This window comes from Glycine max, chromosome 18 (assembly GCF_000004515.6).
Source record: "Glycine max cultivar Williams 82 chromosome 18, Glycine_max_v4.0, whole genome shotgun sequence".
NCBI lineage: Eukaryota > Viridiplantae > Streptophyta > Magnoliopsida > Fabales > Fabaceae > Glycine > Glycine max.
The window spans coordinates 16,376,034-16,395,344 of NC_038254.2; the positions used below are offsets into that span (position 1 = coordinate 16,376,034).

General features: G+C 35.5%; 2 protein-coding genes across 8 annotated transcripts; both read left to right on the forward strand.

The window, feature by feature from the left end:
- The first annotated feature begins 4,834 nt into the window (after positions 1 to 4,834).
- On the forward strand, positions 4,835 to 5,323 carry LOC102667016 (uncharacterized). Its single transcript, XM_006603215.1, has one exon. The coding sequence runs from the start codon at positions 4,835 to 4,837 to the stop codon at positions 5,321 to 5,323; it is 489 nt and encodes a 162-aa protein (XP_006603278.1).
- A 2,630-nt stretch (positions 5,324 to 7,953) lies between these two features.
- LOC100806084 (mediator of RNA polymerase II transcription subunit 10-like) lies at positions 7,954 to 12,798 on the forward strand. Of its 7 annotated transcripts, none has more exon segments than NM_001254387.2 (8): positions 7,954 to 8,167; positions 8,464 to 8,519; positions 10,385 to 10,462; positions 11,070 to 11,312; positions 11,410 to 11,490; positions 11,590 to 11,692; positions 11,806 to 11,895; positions 12,584 to 12,798. In NM_001254387.2, coding segments are annotated over 5 exon segments (573 nt in total). In that variant the 5' UTR covers positions 7,954 to 8,167; positions 8,464 to 8,519; positions 10,385 to 10,462; positions 11,070 to 11,079; the 3' UTR covers positions 12,650 to 12,798.
- Positions 12,799 to 19,311: the final 6,513 nt, after the last annotated feature.

A 19,311-nucleotide genomic window follows, 5' to 3' on the forward strand; every position in this document is an offset into this window, starting at 1 on the left:
ACAAAGGACTATCCGCCTGAATTCTTTTGTGTCTCCCTTCTCCCTTGTCAAAGAATTCAAAATGACACAGTCTGAGAATTCTTTGATTCTTCCCATTCCTTTATACAATAGTGTTCAAAGGACTAACCGCCTGAGAATTCTTTTGTATCCCCATTCACAAAGTATCAAAGGTTTAACAGCCTGAGATCTTTGTCTTAACACATTGGAGGGTACATCCTTTGTGGTACAAGTAGAGGGTACATCTACTTGGGTTTGACTGAGAACAAGAGAGGGTACATCTCTTGTGGATCAGTTCTAGTGGAGGGTACATCTCTTGTGGATCAGTTCTAGTGGAGGGTACATCCACTAGGGTTTCAAAGAGAACAAGGGAGGGTACATCCCTTGTGGATCTTTGCTTGTAAAAGGATTTTTACAAGTTTGAAAGAAATCTAAAGGACCGTAGGTCGCTTGGGGTCTAGATGTAGGCACGGGTTGTTGTCGAACCAGTATAAAAACTCTTGTGTGTTTGTTTCCTTCTTCCCTACTCTTTTACTTTCCGCTGTGCATTTAATTTCCGCTTTTACTTTCTGTTAAGTTTCTCTTATACTCTCCATTCTCTTAACAATTTAGTAAAAGCCTTAGAAGAGTAATTTTTAATTAGTAAAGGTTTAGGAATAATTAATTCAACCCCCCCTTCTTAATTATTCTGAGGCCACTCGATCCAACAAGAAGAAGGTTGCAGCAGCTGGTGTCTTGCTAAGCGAGGCATATGCGCTTAGCGAGCAACATCCACTAAGCGAGGCACTCAGCTCGCTTAGCTAGTTAGGAGAATCTAGAAGAGAATCAGACAAGCATGCACGCGCCTAGTGCACCATCAACTCGCCCAGCAAGTCATTTGTCTCTTCTGGCGCTAAGTGCTCCTGGCTCGCTAAGCCCAAATTTACTAACTCTCCCTTAGCGCCATTTTCGTGCTAAGCGGGCCTTCGATGACAAAAAGCCCTTAAAAGCTTTTGGGAAGAAAGCAATAGAGATATACGTGAGAGATACAACAGAGGAAAACATGGCAAGGGAGCACCAAAAACCTCAGCTTTCAAGTGGATTCTAGGTTTTAGAGTGATGTCTAGGTTCCTAGAGGTGGAGGAGACATCCCCACCACTGTGTAATCTGAATTTTGCTTCCAAAATCCCTTATTGTAATTGAAAGGTGATAACTTGCCATGGAAGGCTAAAGCTCTTGTTAGGAATTTCTGCTGAGCCTTGATGTAAAACTCTTTGCTATCTACTTAAAGTTGTTTTTGTGTGTTCATTGTTTCTATCTGCATTTAATTCTTACATGCTTGTGAACTGATCATCCATGTGTGTGTAAAATTAGGATTTTTAACATTGGAAAGTGTTTTAAATCCTTAGAACTTGATAGGGCAGGCTAGAGAATTGTATGTCTGGACACGGAATGCAGGAATTTAGTTTCGAATATGCTGTAATCTTAATGCAATCCGTTTAGGCTAAGTTCGACAAAGGATTCGAGAACGAGGTTTAAATAGAATTAGCCCATTCATGCGAGGAATCGTGGTTTGAGGTAGTTGCCCTTAGCATAGAACACAGAAACAACCTTAAATAGAGAAAATACCTAATTACATCAAGTTACTCAGTAGAAGGACCCAATGTTTTAATCATCTGTTTATCTCTCACATTTAGGTAGTTAATTTTGTAGTTAACTTTAGGATTATAGAAAATATCTTTGCTTATTTCTATTTCCTGGTTTTATAGAAATGTATACTTATTGAATGAATGCTTTTTTGAATGAAACAAACTAACAAATGTATGCTTGTCCCAGTTGCATGTTGGTTTTTAAGAAAAATTGTGTTTTCGACTAATAGGATGTGGTATATTTGTTATTGAAGAATGAAATTGTGAATGATGTTGTTGTTGTAACGATTGAAATTTTTGGGAAAAGTCTTAATCACAGAGGAGAGTTTGCCCAAAATTTCATATTTGTTCTTCTATTTACTCCTTTACTAAATTTTAAATGGGCACGCGAGTTTGTTTTGTAAACCATAGTTCTCCTCTTTAATTTAGAAATTTTCCCTAAAATACCGGTCTCAAGATATTATGGATTGTTGTTGTATTAGACTTATGTTGTTTGAAGACCTTGGAAGTGTGAATCTCAAGCATGAAATTTTTATGTATGTATTTGTGGGATGTGATTACTAATGATGTTGTTATCAATGATAACGTTGATATGAGATGATGTTCTTATTGATGATAATATCGACAAAGAATGATGTTGTTATTGGTGATAATATTGATATGAGAATGATGCTGTTATTGATGATAATGTGACATAAGGTGATGTCGTTATTGATGATTATGTTGATATGAGATGATGGTGTTATTGTTGATAATGTCATTGAGATGAGATGATGTTGATGTTGAGAATGACATTGAGATGAAACAATGTTGATGTTGATAATGATATTGAGATCAGATGTTGTTGATGTTGAAAATGTCATTGTGATGATGTATGTTGTGTATGTACATGGGGGGTGCAGTCCCTGGTGGGGGAAATAAAGTGGTTAAAGAGTTTTAAGCATCTTTGGAGGGGGATGACTTAGAATCTTTAATTATCCACGGTCAATGCATTGATGGTGCCAATGTTTCCTACTTTATATTGCATGAAAATAATATAAACTTTGTCAGTAAGTACTTGTAGTTTCTCATGAGGGGGAATACTTGTACTTAGGGGCATGTCACTCGGTTTGGAACTCCCTTGAGACTCAGGTTGATCACCATGGGGGGGGGGGAGTTGCCTGTGCACGACAGGGTGACCTCGACACCTACTGCCTAGTTTTTCTAAGTGAGAGTGTCGTGTAGACACGTTTAGGCTATTTCCTTGATGAATGATACCACATTGCATTTGAGAGTTGAGGTCAGGTGCATACGTCATACTGAACATGATTGATTGGAATTATGGACAGATGATGACTACTTGTTGAGTGTATGTTGGATTAATGGATGTCTATGTATGATTAGGGTATTCTTTAATGTTTTCTTACTAATTATGGTTATTTGATTTTTGTGTTAATTTCTTTTATAATAAACTCACCCTTGCAATTTTTGTACCATGTGGTTGATACCTGTGATGATTGCGAACCTTTGCTCACAGGAGTAGAATGACAACAGTTGAGTACGTGAAGTAAGATTCTTTTGTGAAGCCGCCAAGTCGACGTGATGACATTGGAATTATTTTGGCATAGAGTTGTGTTTTGTAAATCAACTCCTCTGTAACTGGTTCCATAATCCTTTTTTTGAATTAAGGATGTAAATCATAAATTTATATGAAGTAATTTACTTTCCATTATGTGAATGATGTGTACTGAGTTAATATATATATATATATATATATATATATATATATATATATACACACACACACACACACACACACACACACATATTCATTCAAGTAATTGTGTGTTGTTTGGTGAATGTATATTACGAATAATTTACTTTCTCTTTTCATAAGCAAATTAACGGAGTTTTCATTTAAAAATTGAAATTTTCACGGTTTCGAGTGGTGATATCGTAGCGACGAGGCGGGTTGTTATAGAAACAGGTGGTGGAAAAGTTCCTGATAAAGTACTTTCTAGAGTCCTAGACTACCGAGGGAAAGGTGGAAGTTTCGTCCTTCCACCAATTCCCTGACGAATCGCTAAGTGAAACACTCAACCACTTCCATGGGTTGCTCCGGAAGACTCCTACGCATGGTTTCAGTGAACCGGTTCAGCTCAACATATTCATTTATGGCTTGCGACCCCATTCCAAGTAGCTCCTCAATGCCTCCGCCAATGGAAAGATTAAGTTGAAGACTCTAAAAGAAGCCATGGAGTTAATAGAGAATATGGCAACCAGTGATCACACCATCCTTCAGAATCGAGCCTACGCACCCACAAAGAAAAATCTTCTTGAGCTCACTTCTCAAGATGCTATTTTAGCTCAAAACAAGCTCTTGGCCAAGCAATTAGAGACCCTCCCAGAAACTCTGAGTAAGCTCCCTCAACAGTTGCATGCAGTGCATCCTTCTCCACCCCCAATCATGCACATTGGGGGATGTAACATCTGTGGTGGGGCTCATGAGTTAGGCTTGTTCATGGCTCAAAAAGATGCATCCAAGGAAGTTAACTACATGGCTAATCAGAATCATCAAGGATTCCATCAAGAAGGACTGCTAGGGTGCCATTAGGGAGGAAATTTCTCTCAGGGCCAAGGTTGGAGATCCCATCCAGGGAATAACTTCAACAAAGACTAAGGAGGTCCATCCAATCAGCCTCCCAACCAAGGGCCCAATCTATATGAGAGAATCGGCAAGCTGGAAGACACACTAACATAATTCATGCAAGTTTCCCTGTCAAACCACAAGAGCACTGAGTTAGCCATCAAGAATCTAGAGGTGCAGGTGGGCCAATTAGCTAAGCAACTGGTTGAAAGGTCCACTGGAAGCTTTGTGGCCAACACTGAGAAAAATCCCAAGGAGGAATGCAAGGCAGTTGTCACTCGAAGCCAAAAGAATGAGAATGCTGAGGAAGAAAAGAAAGCTGAGGGAGTGCTGGAGGATGTGAGCGATGAGGAAGGAGAGGATAAAAATAAAGAAAAAGGAGAATGATGATGAGTTCTTAATTCCTAAGACCAAGAGTTAGTTGGCTCGGGAGGCTAGGAGAGAGATACCACCTACCCCAGTAAAGGAAGCCCCGTAACCTCTGGTACCATCAAAGAAAGATAAGGAGCGCTACTTTAAGTGGTTTCTACACATCTTCAAGAAGCTGGAGATTACTACCCCTTTTGGAGAGGCCCTACAACAGATGCCATTATACACCAAATTCCTAAAGGACCTTCTCACTAAAAATGGAAAGTACATCAACAACGGGAGCATAGTAGTAGAGGGCAATTGCAGTGTAGTGATCCTGAAGCTACCACCCAAGTTCAAAGATCCAAGAAGTGTGACCATCCCATGCTTTATTGGGAATGTGTCCATAGGGAAGACTTTCATTGACTTAGGAGCAAGCATCAACTTGATGCCTCTTTCCATGTGTCGAAGAATCGGGAACCTGAAGATCAATCCTACGAGGATGACACTCCAACTAGTAGATTGTTCTATCACAAGACCGTTCGAGGTGGTTGAAGATGTCCTGGTCAAAGTCCACCACTTCACCTTTCAAGTGGACTTTGTAATCATGGACATTGAAGAAGATGCTGAGATCCCCTTGATTCTGGGGCGACCATTCATGCTCACTACAAAATGTGTGGTGGACATGGGAAATGGTAACTTAGAGATGAGCATGAATGATTAGAAGGTGACCTTCAACCTGTTTGAAGCAATTAAGCATCCCAACGACAACAAAGCTTGCATCAAGGTGAAGGCAATTGAGTGAGAAGCTGACCTCGCTATGCAGCACCTGGCTACTCACTCCCCATTGAAAAAAGCCTTGATAAATGTGGTTGATTGCCTGACCAATGAGGAGGAGAAGGATCTCAAAGCCTGTCTCGAGGACCTGGAGCAATTGAAGAAGATCCTTGCAGGGGTAGATGTTGTGGAAGATTTGAAGAAAGACAGCCTTGCAGAAAAACCAAAGGTAGAGTTAAAAGCCCTACCCACACACCTGAAGTATGTTTTTCTGGAAGAAAATGAAGTCAAGCTAGTTGTAATCAGCAATGACCTATCATCAGCGAAGGAAACACGATTGATAGGAGTTCTCAGAAAGCACAAGGAAGCTATTGGGTGACACATCTAAGATCTTAAGGGAATCATCCTAGCCTATTGCATGCACATGATCATGATGGGGGAGGAGTACAAACTAGTGAGACAACTATAGAGGAGACTCAACCCATCCTTGAAAGAAGAAGTGAGGAAGGAAGTCCTCAAGTTACTTGCGGCTGGACTCATCTACCCCATTTCTGACAATGCTTGGGTAAGTCCAGTCCAAGTGGTGCCCAAGAAAGGAGGCATAACAGTAGTTCGTAATAAAAAGAATGATCTCATTCAAACTCGAACTGTCACTAGATGGAGGATGTGCATTAATTACCGCAAGCTCAATGAAACCACAAGGAAATACCATTTTCCTTTGTCATTCATGGATCAAATGTTGGAGTGGCTAGTGGGACAGTCTTTCTACTGCTTCTTGGACGGGTACTCAGGGTATAATTAGATCGTAGTGGATCCCAAGGACTAAGAGATGACAACTTTCACATGCCCTTTTGGTGTCTTTGCGTACAGAAGGATGTCATTTGGGTTATGTAATGCACCAGCCATTTCCCAGAGGTGCATGCTAGCTATTTTTGCGGACATGGTAGAGAAGTGCATAGAGGTCTTCATTGATGATTTCTCAGTTTTCAACCCTTCGTTTGACTACTGCTTGACTAATCTAGAGCTCGCATTGTGAAGATGTGTTGAAGCAAATTTGGTGCTGAATTGGGAGAAGTGTCACTTGATGGTCCAAGAAGGAATAGTGTTGGGCCCCAAGATTTTAGCTCAAGGGATTGAAGTAGACAAAGCCAAAATAGACGTCATTGAAAAGCAACCACCACCAGTAAATGCTAAGGGTATCAGGAGTTTCCTCGGACATGCAAGCTTCTATTAGAGGTTCATCAAGGACTTCTCAAAAATCGCCAGACCGTTGAGCAACTTGTTGAATAAAGACACAGTCTTTAAGCTTGATGAAGTGCTTGGCAACTTTTTAGACTCTAAAAGATAAGCTTGTATCTAAACCAATAATAGTTGCACTTGATTGGAGTGAAGAGTTCGAGCTAATGAGTGATGCCAACGACTATGCTGTGGGTGTAGTGCTAGGACAGAGGCAAGATAAGATATTCCATGCCATCTACTCCAAGGATTTGCTCCTCTTGTGCGCCTCCTCTCTTACCATAACCTCGATGACAATCCCTACCATGCATCTTCCTCTTTCATTTTTCTGGGTTTTGTTGTTTATATCTGAGATCCATGGCTCCTCCTTCCTCTCTATGCTCATCGCATTTTTTTTATTATTTCTTTTTGTTTGCGATTTGAGGTTCTTTTAGTTTGTTTTGTGTTTGGGGTTGTTTAATTGTGTTTCTGTTGTTGTTGAAGAAAAGAGATGATGGTCATGGCGAAGTGAGAAAGGAAACGAGGAAGAGGGGGATGATGGTCACATGTCGATTTTCAGAAATCTTGATAAGGGAGGTCGTGGATTTTTCATTCTTCTAATATATATTTATTTTTTATTTTAGTCCTTATAAAATTTTGTTTAATTTGTATTAGTTTCTTTAAAAAAATATTTGATAAGAATTAATAACAAATAATTTATATATATTGTAGGGAAAAAAATGAATATATATATATATATATATATATATATATATATATATATATATATATATATATATAAAGGACTAAAAAAAATAACAATGACCAAAATATTTTTTTTATTTGGGACTCAACACAAAAATTTTTTTATTAAGGATAAAAACAAAATTTGTTAATTTATCGAGGACCAAACACATAATTTATTAGTATCATATAAAATTATAAAATCAAACAGAACCAAAGAAATAAATTAAATGATCAAATTGAACCTAAAAAATAAATTAAATAATAAAAATAATAATTAAAAAGATAAAATATTAAATTTAATATCAATTTATTCTCTATTTTATTTTTATATTTATATATTCATTTTTCAAAAAAAAATATTTTATTAGACAATACTTATTTTTTAGTGGAAACAATAATTTTCTTATTATACATACACAAGTAAAAAATAATTATTGTGGGGGGCAATTATTCCCACACCCTCTCACGTGCATCCACCATTGCAGGTAACCATTTTTTCATTATAATAATTTATCTTTTTATTTTATTTTAATTTTTTGATTAAAAAACATTATTTTAATTATTTTATTATTTTTTGTTCCGGCATATAACCTTCAATTACCGGTTATTTTTTGTGTTCCGCAGGTGAGGAAGGATTTCCCCGACTTCACCTTAGCTATCGCCGAAAACCCGTACCTTCATATAAACATATATATATCTGATACTCTCACGTTTCACGCGTCCTTCTCCCACCGCACCCCACACTTCCGGCACCGTCGGAACTCAGCACCGCACATCTGCACCCCACACTCGTCTTCTCACAACCGTCAATCGCAGTCACAGCGCACAGGTCCATCTTAGTTTTATCCCTTTTAGGGTTCTAAACTAATACCGCTTTGGCTATTTTTATGAGTGATCTCAACTGTAATTCGTTGTTCCTATATTCTAAGCCAAAGATAACGTTTCTGAGTTTCGCAATTTGTATTTCGCTTTTTTATTTCATTGGTTAGTTTTTCAATTTTGGTTTATTTAATTTGCGCTTCGATATCTATTTCATTGATTAGTGTTCCAATTTTCATTTTAATTTGTGCTTCCATTTGGATCTCTAAATTATCTGAACTGAATCATACACGCGTTGTTACTCAGCTTCGAGTTCAGAGGTCCCCCCCTTCACTGCAACGTTTTCACCTTGATTTCTTCAGGTACCATATGCTTTTTTAATAAATAAAAAAAAAACATTTTTGTTTCTCAATCGTAAGAGGTTCCATTTTCCCTACTCATCAATATACGTAGGATCTTAGGCATGCCGGTGTTGGAAACCCTAATAGAACGGAAGGTGTTCTTGATAAGATCAAGAACAACATTTGGGCGACCTGGGTTTTTCAAATTGACCCTGTTGGAGAGTATTAACTATTGAGGACACCCCACATGAGTTGATGACGTAAGACACAGTAAAGGTGTCACCTTTGTGATAGTTTCTATCAGAATGATGATTGAGTTGAAGAGAAAAAATGAGGCATTGTGTTGTGTTGCAGCCAAGAACCCAATAGGATATACGGGTAGTGTAGTAACATGAGAATGATGATCTTGCAATGAGAAAAGTAGGAACCATTTACTCCCTTACATTGAGATTATTGCATTGTACACTGTTTTTGTTGGTTAGTTGTTGAAATTGCTATGGGGTTTGAACAAAAAGATCTGTCTCGTGAGGTCTGGCCAAAGGGTTTGTTCAATTTCCACCTCATGCAATTTTTAACACGGTTTATGAGCCTTCTGCAAACTGACTGGTTCTGATATATTAGCATTTAATGTTGGGACTTGCATTCTTTTATACTTCACTTTGTTAACATGTGCAGGCCGGGAAATAGTGTAAAAACACTTGTTGGTAATCAGGGTTTTAAATAGCGTGCTATAGCCCTTGCTTGCTATAGGGGCTGCTGTAGCGGAACAGTTTACTGTAGTGGACTAAATAGCGGGCTGAATAGCAGCCGTAGCGGATGCTATAACAGTGCTATATGTTGATTCCAAAACCCCCCCTCTAAAAAAACAGAGGTTAGGGAAAATGATTAATAAGACTTGAATTTAGAAGATGATGATTGATGATTCTTATTTAGGAAACTTGTATTTGACTTTTGTCAGTATTTACCTGTATGTTTTATTTAAGACACCTCTGTTTTTTTTTATTGTTAATTATGAATGTCATGAATTTTGAGGGCGAGCCCTGGTGCAGCGGTAAAGTTGTGCCTTGGTGACTTGTTGGTCATGGGTTCGAATCCGGAAACAGCCTCTTTGCATATGCAAGGGTAAGGCTGCGTACAACATCCCTCCCCCATACCTTCGCATAGCGAAGAGCCTCTGGGCAATGGGGTACGAAAAAGAAAAAGAAAGATGAATGTCATGAATTTTGAGTAATTTTTATCATTTTTGAGAATTAATATGTATATAATTATATAGTATACATTATATTAACTATAAGCTACATAAAAAAATTCAGAATAGCGGCGGTTATCCTCTATCCTGCTATATTGGTTTTTCGGTCGGCTGCTATGTGCCGCTACTCAAGATTCAAAACATTCTGGTAATTCTAGAACATGTAAAGTTTTTTTTTCCAGGTTTTAGAATGCCATTGTATTATTATTATTATTGTTGAGCATGTTTGGTGTATAGATTACTTTTTGAGAAATAATCATAAAAAATTCTCTTGTGAAGTTATAAACAAATGATTGTTTCTCCCGAATAAATTGAACCACTGTGCACTAAGATCATATTGTTAAACAATCATTCTTTTGGATAGAATATAGATATTGCAGATACAGTCATGCCCTCAGATTTTAGGTAATTTTATATGAAAATGCATAAAAAATTAAAGTTCTGGAGTGTGGGTTGGGAAATGAGAGGAATGATACATTGTTCTTAATAATTGCAGCCTTGTTAGCTACCTGCCCTCTTTAAGCTGCAATAGTAAACTCTAAAGAGGGAAAATAAGTTTTTAATTAGTTGTAACAAGCATCTTCATTACTTACAAATTTTTTCCAATCCTTCATCTCTCTTTCACTTTGTCTCACAGCTCTAGTTCTCTCTCACAAGCTTTCTCCAGCTTTGCAACTAGCTTTGTCTGACTCTGGCATATATTTTTGTTCTTCAGGTAAGCGAGAATCCATTGGTCTCACATATATTTTTGTTCAGTTTAATGCAACTTACTGCTTTGTGTTTCACCATTTTAATTTAATTTGAATTTCAGGGACTAATTCCTAATATCCCATATCTATGAAAATTGGTTTTTGAATCTAAAATGGAGATTTACTCGATTCTTTCCTTTATTTTGAAATTGTTTGTGCCTAATTATCTTTACTAATGCATGGGACTTGTCTCTTGATTGTTTTGTGATTGCCACACTAACTGAAAGAAATGAAAACCCGAGGGGGGTGTCAGTGTAACTCCATGTTACCTTTGAACTGTTTATAACATCATTAACATGTCTTGCCTGATGATGAGGGCTTTGATTTTTTTGAGAAGTTTTATGCCTGTTAATTTGAGATTATATTCAATATTAGTGCATCATGTCCAACATTACTACAACATTTTCCTTCATTTTGTGTAGTTGATGACAGTACGATTTGCCAATGGACTTATACTTTCAAGAAAATTGCTATATAGTCTCCAGACTAGCTCACATTGCTCTTAGCCCCTTATTTTTTATTGTTAGCTTTTTGCATTTTGAATTGAAGTTTTTCATAATTTTGTGTTCATAGAAAAATACTAATGGATTCATCACAAAGTGCGGCTCTTGGGGGAAATGGTGGGAGTGGTGGAAATGGGACGTTGATTTCTCAAATTAATGACATGGCAGCCTCTGCAACAGGAGCTGATGATTCTATGCAGAAGCTGAACCAGGTCAGCAACTCCATTCAGAAAACCTTGGGCCTTATCCATCAGCTTTACCTCACAGTTTCTACCTTCAATGCTGCCTTTCAAATGCCTCTCCTCCAACGCATGTATTTCTCTCTAATCCTTTTCCTGTAATGCATTTTTTCTTTGTTTTACTTTTGCTTCATGTTCAAAATTGATCATATTTTACTTTAAATGTCCCAGCAATGGCCTTGTTGCGGAGCTTGACAACATGGTTAAATTGGCAGAGAAGTGCAACATTCAGGTTCCTATGGAGGTTGTCAAGTGAGTTGTTTGGCTTCGTGTGCTCCTATAGTTTTCTTTTGACCTAATGTAAGTTTTTCTTTTTAATTTTTCTCATTTGAATTTAATTGTTGGCTTTAGTTTAATTGATGATGGAAAGAATCCAGACGAATTTACCAAAGATGTTATAAACAGCTGTATTGCAAAGAATCAGATCACCAAAGGAAAAACTGATGCTTTAAAGGTCTAATCTTATTCTTGATTTTCATTAGATATGAATTTCTTTGTTTCCAGTTTTGTCTTTCCCATATATTTAATAAGAAGCTTTAGTCCAACTTAGCATTTCTGTTTGGGCAGAGTTTGCGCAAACATCTTTTGGAGGAATTGGAGCAGAACTTCCCTGATGAGGTTGAAACTTTTAGAGAGAGTCGTACTGCTGCAGCTGCTGTAAGTACCATTGCTTATTTGGTCTTTTATTTCAATGTGGAACAGAGCTTTAAAAAGACCCTGCTATTTTAGGAGGATCGTATGATCTCTTGATTTCTTTATTTTAACTATACAACTCTTCTTTCCTTAAATGATAATGGAGACTAGCAAGCAATATCAATCCAGAGAGAAGAAAAATACAGATATCACTAGAGAAACTGAAATTGAAAGAAACTACTGAAAAAGGACAATGCAGCTCTTAAAGGGTTTACTAGCATCCCACACTTTCTCCTCACCTTCCCTGTTTCCACTTCTAATAATTTCCTCTAGCAGGTCACGCCTTCCTCAATTCCCTTTCTTGTGATAATTCTGTTATTGGTGGATCCGAACTATCCACGTTGGCATTTTATGACCATTGGTTGTTCTACATGCCTGACAAGTTCACTTTTGATGCTACCAAATTATACAACCAAGAGAGAACTTAATACACATTATTTCTGAATGCTTTCTACCAATTGTCACTGTATATCACATGGTTAATTTAATAGTACCATTGTAAATGGCAGCTTGTCAAGGGATCAAGGGACTACTTATATTGTTAAACTTGGGCTTGGGGGGAACTCAAAGACAACTGAATCCATGAGTAAATAACAAGAATTATATGTTTTTGTTAGTTAACATAAATCTTGGCCTTATTTCATCCATGCAGGAGTTGAAACGTCAGGCACAAAGCGCACTGCCAAATGGAGATGTGAGAGTTAAATCAGAGCATTGAGTGATATATTTCTTGTGTCTTCTAGCGTTTATGTATGCACTGTATAGTGGAGTTCAGCACTGTTCCTTGTTTCTGCATGTTGGTTAAATGCTGTAAATTTGATGACTAATTTTTGCTTACTATTAATTACTTAATTTGGCTTGTTGCTATTTTTTGAGTGTGCATGTTTCAATGAGAGGTTGAGGTGCCGGGGAAGTGGAAATTAATTGGTGTTATTAGTTTTCTTTAACACTGGTAAGTTTCAAAGAAAGAAAAATCAATCTTTCAAACGACTTTTTTTATCTAGAAAATTCAAAAAATAAATATTTATCCAAATAATACAATTCTATTATTTTTTTTTTGCTTAGTTTAGAAGGGAACTGATTTCTAAACTAAAAGCGATTTTATAACGTGATTTTTTGTTTTTTTTGTTATTTCTTTTAATTATTTTTATTTTTTTACATAGATTTTTTCCCCAATGATTTATGAATTTATTGCTCAATATAAAGAATAATTAGACTTATATAAGACTTTAATATAAAATAAATCTTTAAATAAATTAATAGATTAAATTAAACTTTTAAATAGATTAAATCATACGTAAAAATAAAGTCTATAAGAGATAATAGACCAAATTCAATGCTTACATTTTTTTACATACTTATTAACATTTTATTTTTTTACATTTTTTTATCATATAATAAATCACATTAAATTTATATTTTTATATTTATTCTTCTCTCTTCCTAGATTGTCTAATAATAATATTATAAATGTTCATTAAATAATTTTTTAATCAAATAATATCACTTATCATTTATTTATATATATATATATATATATATATATATATATATATATATATATATATATATATATATATATATATATATATATATATATATATATATATATTTCTTATTAACTTTAGATAACATTTGAATCTCCAACTAAAATAGACAGCAACAAGCAATTGTGCTGAAGGATGAATCACGAACCAGCCTAGAAGAAGGGTTTCATTTTTCTATTTCTATTCCCATTTTTATACAAAAACTCTTTATTTTACTTCTTCAATTAAAAATATCAAATATTTTGAATTGTTGAGAAGTGACTAAAATTGAATAAAATTTTAAAGTCATTTTGTAAATTAAAAAAATAATTAAGTTAATAATAATAAATATTTTATTTTGAAAATTTAATTTTTTATATTATAAAAAATTGTCCATTTCACTATTACCCGTAAGTATTAAGGCACGATGTTAACATTATCCAAACAATACTTGATAACTTGGAATGACTAATTTTCTCATTTGTCTTTAAATGGACAATCATGTTTTAGTTAGAAAATTAAAATGGATACATCAAAACTATAATGATTTTTTCTTTTTTAAAATGGAAAATGTTTTAAAATCAAATAGAACTTTTTAAAGTAATTTCTTGCATATTCATATTTTTATTGTAAAAAATAAATTTATATCACAATTTTAATTATTCATTATAAAATCAAAATATAATTTATTTATTTAAATATGTGTTTATTTATTATGAATTATTAAAAATATTTATTTATTATCATTTTAAATTAAATAAAAACATTTAGCTTATTAAAAATAAGTGAAGAAAAATAGAAATGGAAATGAAAGTAAAAAGAGAATCTAGAAAATGAGTAAAAGAAGGTAAAAAATATAGCAACAAGTTGAATTGAACTAAAATATTTAAATTTCAATATATATATATATAAAATTACCAACAATAGAATAAAATATTTAAATTTGAAACAATACAATAAAATTTTTAAAATAAAATGAATATGACATAAATTTAACGTTGTTGGCTTAAGCCTACACGGTGGGGGCAATTTTTCTTTGAATGACTTGAGATGCGACACATAGAACATCACTTTGGTTGATCCAGTTCTCAAATATCCATTTCTATGTGGATACGAGAGGAGACAAGATGACCATTAGAATTTCTTTTCTTGTCTTGGTTGGGGCAGATCATTGGCTCATGACACGGTGGCCAATACGCTTTATTGCGTAATTCTCCAAAAAATCATTTGTATAAGTTGGAGACACTTTCAATCGTATACACAAAATGTATGTAGTTCTTGTACTCATGGTGAGCATGCTTACAAGCATCAACAACATGAGAATAAGGCATGTGCAATTTTTGGAATTTGTCACAGTCACATCATCTTTCATCGAGCCTGATTGTGAAATTTCTAGTGAGCCAAACCTCTCTCTGGTTTATTGTGTCCTGGACTAAGAACTGTGTGTCACATCGATCAAACTTAAGAACAATGTGAACATTTGCCTTTCTCGGTGCATCTTCGATGACATTGTTTAGTACTTGCGTATAAACTTGGCTAGATGCAAGCATTGTTGCGACTTCTCTCCCTCTTTTGTTGAACAATGCATTACACCTTAGATATGTTGATTTTACTAGCGCATTTATTGGAAAATTTCTTGGGTACCAAATTAATCGACTTAGCAAGATTGATGGCCATGTGTCCCCATCATTAGCCACCATCCCATGTGAGACTCTATTTTTCTTACAAAATCTCGATGAGCCAATTAATTGCTCGATGACCATCTGCTTCCTCCCTCAGAATGTTGTAGTAGTAATTGAACATAGGTTTTGTCCTTCCATTCACTAAGTAGTTATAAACATACAATTTCAATATTATGAATAATACAAAATGAAATGATATTTAATATAAAGAGAAAGAAGTTTGGTACTCACCCATATTCATAATTAGTTTTTTTATGGCATTGTTCTTGTACCTCATATAATTCTATGCAATGTGTCAAATGTAGAAAACATGCACAAAATTCTATGTTGTCCACCCACTATCACGCCTTGAGTGGACACTTTTTATTGACTCATGTCTGTCTAAAATCAAACTTAGACCATGTTGTGGGGTGACACTAACATGCCTTTTTAAATTTTGGATGAAGAAGAGCCATGCTTCCATTGTTTCACTCCTGACAACAACAAAGGCTATTGGAAGGATTTTATTGTTGTTATCTTATGCAATTTCCACAAGGAAGGTCCCCTTGTACTTACCATACAACCATGTTCCATTGACCTGAACCATGGGTTAGCAATATTGAAAGCCATTGATACACGGTCTGAAACTCCAAAAATGACAATGGAGTTTCATGAAACCCTCTACTACTTGACCTCCTTGTGGTGACATTGGCTATGTTTCCTTCTCCGCGAACATACTAGGAAGAAATTGTTGCATAACTTGCAACAATTTGGGTAAATCGTGGAACAATCTTTCCTAGTTGCCGTAGATGTTTTCAATGGCCTTTTGCTTTGCCAACCATGCTTTGTAGTATGTGGTAGTGCATCCTTCAATGCTTTTGATGTGTGATATCAAGGTTGGCACTGAAGTTGATGGATAATTTTAAATCAACGTGTGGATGCTTTTACTGATGAGCAGATACGACAACTTTGCATGATCTTGTGAGATTGATGGATTTGAACATGTATGGGGTTCATAAAGCTTTCTTATTTCCCACAGCTTACTTGTAAGGATGTATGTTGCCCTGCACCTCTAAGCACAACTATCATCATCACAAATGACAATTAGCTTTGTTGGGTTCGATAGTTGTTTCTTATAATTAGCTCCTTTGTTCACATGATATTGCTGCAAAACATGTTATACTTCTTGTTCTGTTAGAAACACATCCCTTCAAAGAGAGTCCCCACCAAATGTTGGACTTCTTCACGATCCAAGCTATAGCCGTATTCAGAATCTTCAAAATTATGCATGTGTGGTGATATGTAGTATGGTGGTACGGTTGTTATTGGTGAAACAAGCTCAGTTTCTTCCTCACCATCTTCCTAGGGTTGATTGCGTAAATCTTCATCTTCATCCTCACTAAAGGGACCAAGTTCTTCGTTAGGTAAACCAAGCTTTACTGTAAACTTAGGATCATTTGGTTGGGTTGATGAGGTAGGCTCTACTGCAAGGGTATTCAAGTATAGGTGAGGTTGATCCTTAGTAGCATCAAATGTTTATGAGTCTAACAAATTGGTGGAAAATGGCGCAGAAAGAAGTTGAGTAAAAGAAGATGTGTTTGGTTTAAATAAATCTTGGGGTGGTTGGGTTAAAAAAAAGTGTCTTAGGTTGTATCGAATGTTTGTGAAAAATAGGACTGATGATAATATTGAAGTTCATGAGATACTGGTTGAGGGTTTGGGGTGGTAAATGTATGTAGCTAGATGCTTGCATACAATTCAATGGATGAAAGAATCTCATGTTGGCGAGCAACATAAATTATACCTTTGACATCTTCATCGTCAACAAGTTGCACTGCTGTAAACTTAAGCATTCTACGTCCCACAACTTGTGGGTATTGGAAAGCAACATCGCATACTTGATCTAGTGGTTGTAGTCGGGGCCTTTGGTGGATTTTTCTTTCCAAGGCTTCAAGTGTGAGGCCTCGCTTTGTTTGAAAGAACATCGGGTAGGGCATTGAAATGTATCCCCTTCATCTGTTTTGATTATTTGACCATTGTAGTACACTAACCGATTGACAGATGAGGAAAACATGTTGTGTAATAGAGAAAGAATAGAGAAAAAAATATGATAGAGGGTTTGTGTTTGCAAAGTTGGAAGAAAGTAATAGAGAAAGAAAGTGTTGTGCGATTATGTTAAATGAAGGTGAATACGACTTCTATATATAGGGGTCAGGTTTAAGGGTTTACGACCTAGGGTTAAGGGTTTGAAGCATTGGATTCCTTGGCGTAAAGCAAAAGTGTCTATGAAGCACTGACAAAAAGCAAAAGTGTCTCTAACGCACTGTCATAAAACATTGGATTCCCTGATCTAAGATTAGGGTTTAGGGTTAGGTTTTTTGGTGAAGGTATATGGCCCGGGGTCAAGGTTAAAGGTGTACGACCTAGTGTTAGGGTTTGAAGCATTAGATTCCCTAATGTGAATGAATAATGATGTTGTGAACTTGTGAGTAAGAAAAAAGAAGAAAAGAAGTTGTGAATGCTAGCTAGCTATTGACTGTTGTACGAATACTGAATAGTTTATTCATATAGCAATTTATTTTTCATTAAAAATAATTTCAATGAAGACATATTAGAGAAAAAAAGTTATTTCTCCTCTTAATAATAGAGTTCAATTATTATATTAGGGTTAGGTTTTTCGGTGCATGTATAGGGTCCAGGGTTAGGGTTTGAAGCATTGGATTCCTTGGCATAAAGCAAAAGTGTCTCTGATGCACTGGCAAAAGGCATAAATGTCTCAGACGCACTAGTAAAAAACCAAAAGTCGCTCTGACGCATTGGTGTAAAGCAAAAAGTGTTTTGACACACTGATAAAAAGCAAATGTGTCTTTGACCTAGGCTTAGGGTTATTGTTAGTGTCCACGATTTAGTTAATATATTAGGGTTAGGATTTATGAGACAAACATATGGACCAAGGTCAAGAATGAGGGCAAAAACAATAAAAATTACTAAAACTCCAAGATTTTAATCCATGAGGGCAACTTTTGGCACTTACTATTAGATTTTTTCTATAAATACAATGCATGTATTGCCAGCATATATGCTAACTCATAGACTCACTTTCTCACGTTCTTATATATCCTTCTTTGACTTCTTCTTAACATTAGTACCAAAGCCTAAACCATGAAATCTACAACCACTCCTCTTCTTTGGAAACAACACCTTCATAAATCTGGAGAAGTATGTAATACATTTTGTTTAATTGAATGTTAATTATGTTACAATTTACAAATGATGATGTTGTTATTGTTTTGATTTCTACAGGTAACAAACGATGTAATCCAATCATATGCTCAAGCTATGCCTTCTCCAGATCCTAGAATTGAATCTTTGTTGGTTTAAGATGGGTTTTCAAATGATTCAAAGCTCAGACAAGTTAAAATTGACGACGCTTTAGTGACTTCTTTGTTTGAAAGATGGAGACCTAAATCACACATGTTTCATCTTGCTATTGGTGAATGCACAATCATCTTGGAAGATGTTGCTCTTCAACTGCACTTTCATGTTGATGGAAAACCAGTTACTAGCCCAACATAACAAATGTGGACAAAATATATAGGTGTTATTCCCCCAAAGAATGCACTAGTGGGATCAACACTTAAATTAAAATGGTTAAAAGAAAACATGTTGACTCTCCCAGCAAAACCCACGCCATAACAATTAGTAGCCCATTGGTGGGGTGTTGATGTAAGACAAGTCAAGGAACAAAGTTCATCTAATGTATCTACATTTGTAGAGAGAAATACTTAGAGCAATTTATCCCATATCCAAAAAATGGGAGGATGTACAATATTATTGCAATCTTAGGCATGATATCGCATGTCATTCATTCAACCTAGGGTCAAGTGCCAACCGTCATATCTACTTGCAACTAGGTAAATAAAAATTTGTCACTCAGCTAAAGTCCATTTTTGGTAATGTATATGACATTAACATATTACATTTCACTAGATGGAATGACATAGAGCTACAGTTTTCTAGAATCCCATGTGGTGATGTTATAGGCTATAGGTCAAGATTCAACAACATGCATAATCAGGAGGTTGAACCATTTGGTTTTTATCTTATTTATTCAAATGTCAATTACATTATTTATAAAATTACTAATGAAAATTATTTTTTCAATTTCATTGGATGCTTATAAAGGGTTTCAG